The sequence below is a fragment of the Biomphalaria glabrata genome, chromosome 4, assembly GCF_947242115.1.
Source record: "Biomphalaria glabrata chromosome 4, xgBioGlab47.1, whole genome shotgun sequence".
In the NCBI taxonomy this organism is placed as follows: domain Eukaryota; kingdom Metazoa; phylum Mollusca; class Gastropoda; family Planorbidae; genus Biomphalaria; species Biomphalaria glabrata.
In genome coordinates this window covers 4,123,093-4,127,765 of record NC_074714.1, presented here as the reverse complement: position 1 = coordinate 4,127,765, position 4,673 = coordinate 4,123,093, and the positions used below count along the sequence as shown (strand labels likewise).

The following is a 4,673-nucleotide window of genomic DNA, read 5'->3' as shown; positions in this document are numbered from 1 at the left end:
AAATTCTGGCTGTATGTAAGTAATACAAATATAAAAAACTATCACTTAGGAAATACTATGTGTTACTGTATCAGTCCGCCCCTGTCTTAGACCGCCATAGCTGGTTCCCGGTGATAAATCTCACGCCACTGGACTCTTAAGGTGCTTAAACAAGAAAAATTAACATGTACATTTTAATACTTGATATAAATACTTCTGGGGGCACGGGTGCTGAGTGGTTATGCGCTTGGCTTCCTAACCTGGGGTCCTGGGTTCGAATCTCGGTGAAGACTGATTTTGATTTCCGGATTTTTAGGAGTCCACCCAACTCTAATGGGTACCTGACTTTAGTTGGGGAAAGTAAAGGCAGTTGGTCGTTTTGTGCTGGTCACATATCACGCTGCTCTTTAACCGTTGGCCAAAACAAATGACCTTAACATCATCTGCCCCATAGATCACAAGATCTGATAGGGGTTCTTTACTTTTTTATCAATACTTCCTTTATTTTTTGTACACCAGATTCACACACAAAAAGCTTGATATTAATAGTAATCCGCCATAGATCAAAATCTACAATGTTCAATCAGTAGTTTTTCATTTCTTTTTTTGTCATTTCAGCCAACAACCTTGAGAACTTCAAGATAGAACTGATAAATGTTGTACTGACGTAACGTAACCCTTACATGCAAACAAATACAGAGGAAATAATTTTAAAACTGCTAATGGTTATTTTAGTTTACTCTAGATAAATACTTTCCTGTTGTAATATTAATCTTAAGATTCTATTATTTGTATAAATAGTAATATTGATTACCTTTTCTTTACTGATATTTACAGTTTTATTTCAAAACATTATTGTCTTCAAAGGTTCTGTGACGCTAGATATCTATTTATTTCAAAACATTATTGTCTTCAAAGGTTCTGTGACAGTTGCAAGATATCTATTTATTTCAAAACATTGTTGTCTTCAAAGGTTCTGTGACAGTTGCAAGATATCTATTTATTTCAAAACATTGTTGTCTTCAAAGGTTCTGAGACAGTTGCAAGATATCTATTTATTTCAAAACATTGTTGTCTTCAAAGGTTCTGTGACAGTTGCAAGATATCTATTTATTTCAAAACATTGTTGTCTTCAAAGGTTCTGTGACAGTTGCAAGATATCTTTTTATTTCAAAACATTATTGTCTTCAAAGGTTCTGTGACAGTTGCAAGATATCTATTTATTTCAAAACATTGTTGTCTTCAAAGGTTCTGTGACAGTTGCAAGATATCTTTTTATTTCAAAACATTGTTGTCTTCAAAGGTTCTGTGACAGTTGCAAGATATCTATTTATTTCACATTCAGCATCTTTTTTAACCAATGTGTTTAATTAGCATTTTCACTGTAGTGGTTAGGGTTAATATCGACACTTACATTTTGTAGAATATAGTTTCTTTTAAATTATTTGAAAAAGTTTTATGAGCTTGGTCTATAATACGTCATTGATTGGTCAACAATGCAGAACGACCTGGAACAGTTCTCCTCAGCCTACCATCAAATACATTCTTATATCGCAATTCTATTATGTGTGTTTGGAGTTTTGGGTAACAGTCTCAACATTTTCATTTTAACAAGGAAAAAAATGATTTCAACGATGAATATTTTACTGACCGCCCTGGCTGTGTTTGATGGTCTGAAATCAGCAGTTCATCTTCCGTATATCATAGTAGTTTATTATATTCATTCTGTGTCACATAGTCCGACTGGTAAAGCTCGCTATATAATGTTCTATGCAATAGTGGCAATAGTTTTTCACACTGCATCTATTTGGCTGACTGTTTCCTTGGCGATTTTTAGATATATTGCTGTAAAATTTCCATTGAGAGGGGTTACCTTGTGTAGCAAATACAGAGCGAAACTGACCATCTTCATTGTTTGTGTCGCAGCTGTTGGTGTTTGCCTTCCTAACTCTCTGAGTTATTCGTATGTCCGTCATGATAGCGATGATATTAGCAATGAGACACGATGGGGTGTGAAAATGATGTTGGAGGCGGGAGATTACTCTTTCGTCCAACGGCTCAACATGTGGTTTTTAAGCCTCATAGTTAGACTTCTTCCCTGTCTCTTGCTTTTGGTGCTTAGTATTTTATTAATCCAAGAACTTCGAGGAGCGGCAAAAAGTAGGCCAAAACTAACAGGTCAATGTAACTCTGAAAGTGACGACATCATCGAGAGACGAACCGAGACCAACAGGACCACTGGAATGTTGGTGGTCGTGGTGGTGCTCTTTATAGTGATAGAGTTGCCTCATGGGATTCTTATTCTACTACTAGCAATCAGCAGCGATTTCTGGAACTTCGATATCTATATATCTATATATGAATCATTAGGAGATCTAATTGATGACATCACTTTGATGAACAACGGAATTAACTTTGTCATCTACTGCACAATGAGTAAAAAATTTCGAGATACTTTTATGGAAATGTTCTGCAGGAATGCCATGTCTAAATACACCCCCACAGGAATACGTAACATTTGAACTCTATAAAGCACCCAGTTTCCAGGAAGAAGAAGAAGAGACAGACACAGAAAGCGATGGATAGACAACATCAAAGAATGGACAGGCCTGTCATTGAATGAAATTCTATCCAAGGCAAAGGACAGAGAGAGTAAAAGACTGTTGACAGATCTTGTGTGGTGCCCCAATGGTTTAAAAGACTAAGGTATAGGTGAAGGTGAAAGTACCCAAATTTCAAAGAGTTTTAAAGTCTATAAAAAAAGCTATCGTGTAAGATTAGCTTAAAGTATTAATGATGTCTTTTTTTACAATACCTCTATTCAAGTCACAACGTCATGGAAAGTGGGGGGTGGAACCTTAAACCTGGACACGGTTCTCAAAAAATAGCTGTATCGATTTTCCTAGAAAAGAATTACTAGCTTGTTAGCCACACCGAAAAAGAACATAAGCTAAAGAACTTAATCTAGTGCTAGATCCAATCCAAAATCGGTTTTGAAAGGATTATCGCATTCGGAAATTTCCGAATGTAAGGATTCAAAACTTAAATAAATGAATGTTCAGGAATACTTTTAAAGCCTACCATAGGAAATTATATGGTGTGGTAGATCTATACATGGCGAAGTCAGCCGTAGTGTATTGATAACTGCATTGTTTATAATAAATGAAAAACTGTCATGGAATCCACATATTGATGAAACTATAAAAAAAATCAAACAAAGCATTAGGATTTATTTAAAGAAATTTCTATAAATCAAATAAGAACATAAAACTAAAATGTTATTTAACCTTGGTTATGCCAATAATAGAATATGCATCCTCCGTTTGGGACCCCTCAACTCAAGAAAACATTAAGAAACTGGAACAGACACAAAATGAAGCAGTGAGGTTCATAACAAACGAATATTCACATACGACTAGAGTAACACCTTTAGTAAAATCACTAAATTTAGAAAGCCTTCAGGACAGAAGGCTCAAAAGTAAAGTAGCGATTATACATAAAACACTGAACCATAATCTTCAAATACAAAAACAAAATTTAATAAAATACTATGAAAGACACAAATATAAAGGCACATTCCTCGTCCCATATGCTAGGACAAATTTGTACAAATACTCCTTCTTCCCTAGTGCTATTAGAGCATGGAATGGGTTGCCTGAGCTAGCCAGGAAAACCAGTGACTTGGCAGAATTTAAGTCATTGGTTAATATGCATGACAAAATGCATGACGCGTAGGACGTAATCATCTTCTTTTTTGAAGTAACGTCTGTATTATATAAGATAAGATAAGTTTATTAAATGTAATGTTGATTTCAGTTTCAGTTTATTTATAGATTATCTAAGCTTTGCTAATCTAATCTACATTACATCTATAGATTCTAGATCTAGAAGTAGATCTAGATTAGATCTTCAGAGTTCTAAATCAGAAGTTTTGGTATTTCTAAATTTAGCTCTATATAATGAAATTATCAAGAAATAATTAATTATACATTTATACAATTGTGGCATTAAGTCAGTGGCTAACGTCATGCGGAGATCGAGCTGACCGTTCTAAAGTACGAGTTCAAGACCGGGCTAGTGCAAAGATTTTTAAAAATACATTTTTAGCATCCCCCGAAGGGGATTAGACGCTACTAGTTTTGTGTGGTCTGTCTGTCTGTCCGTCCGTCCCGTTTAGATCTCGTAAACTAGAAAAAAACATGTTTACCTTTTTTTTTAAAGAGATTAATATGCATATAAGTGGAACATAATTAAAAACGACAATTAATAAGTAGTTTTTCATATTATGGCGTGAACTGCAAAGGGCACATACAGTCAAGGAGCACATAACTAAAGGAATTATTTTTTTTTTACGTGTGTTTTTTTTTCCTTAAGGCTTTGAATAAAATATTGATTGACCCTTTACAAAACAATTATATCAGTTAGATAATTATTATATCAGTTAGGCCAGGTTCACATCTGACTTCACCTTCACTTTCACATATCCCTTGTTCTGCTGGACCGTTGGGGCACCACATAAGATCGGTCAACCTTATTTCTCCATTCTTTTGTCATTTGCCTTTGACAGAATTTCATTCTGATATTCTTTCTGAAAACATGAAACCTGCCTTTTCACCTGCCTGGGTGGACCACTTCGGGGGCCGATTTTGAGTTTGTGTTTCCACACAAACTGTCTTTGTAAACTTGTTTTTAAA

General features: G+C 34.9%; 1 protein-coding gene across 1 annotated transcript; it reads left to right on the top strand.

Moving 5' to 3' along the window:
• Positions 1-1,193: 1,193 nt before the first annotated feature.
• Positions 1,194-2,923, top strand: LOC106070760 (G-protein coupled receptor dmsr-1-like). Its single transcript, XM_013230724.2, has one exon. The coding sequence runs from the start codon at positions 1,476-1,478 to the stop codon at positions 2,499-2,501; it is 1,026 nt and encodes a 341-aa protein (XP_013086178.2). The 5' UTR covers positions 1,194-1,475; the 3' UTR covers positions 2,502-2,923.
• Positions 2,924-4,673: the final 1,750 nt, after the last annotated feature.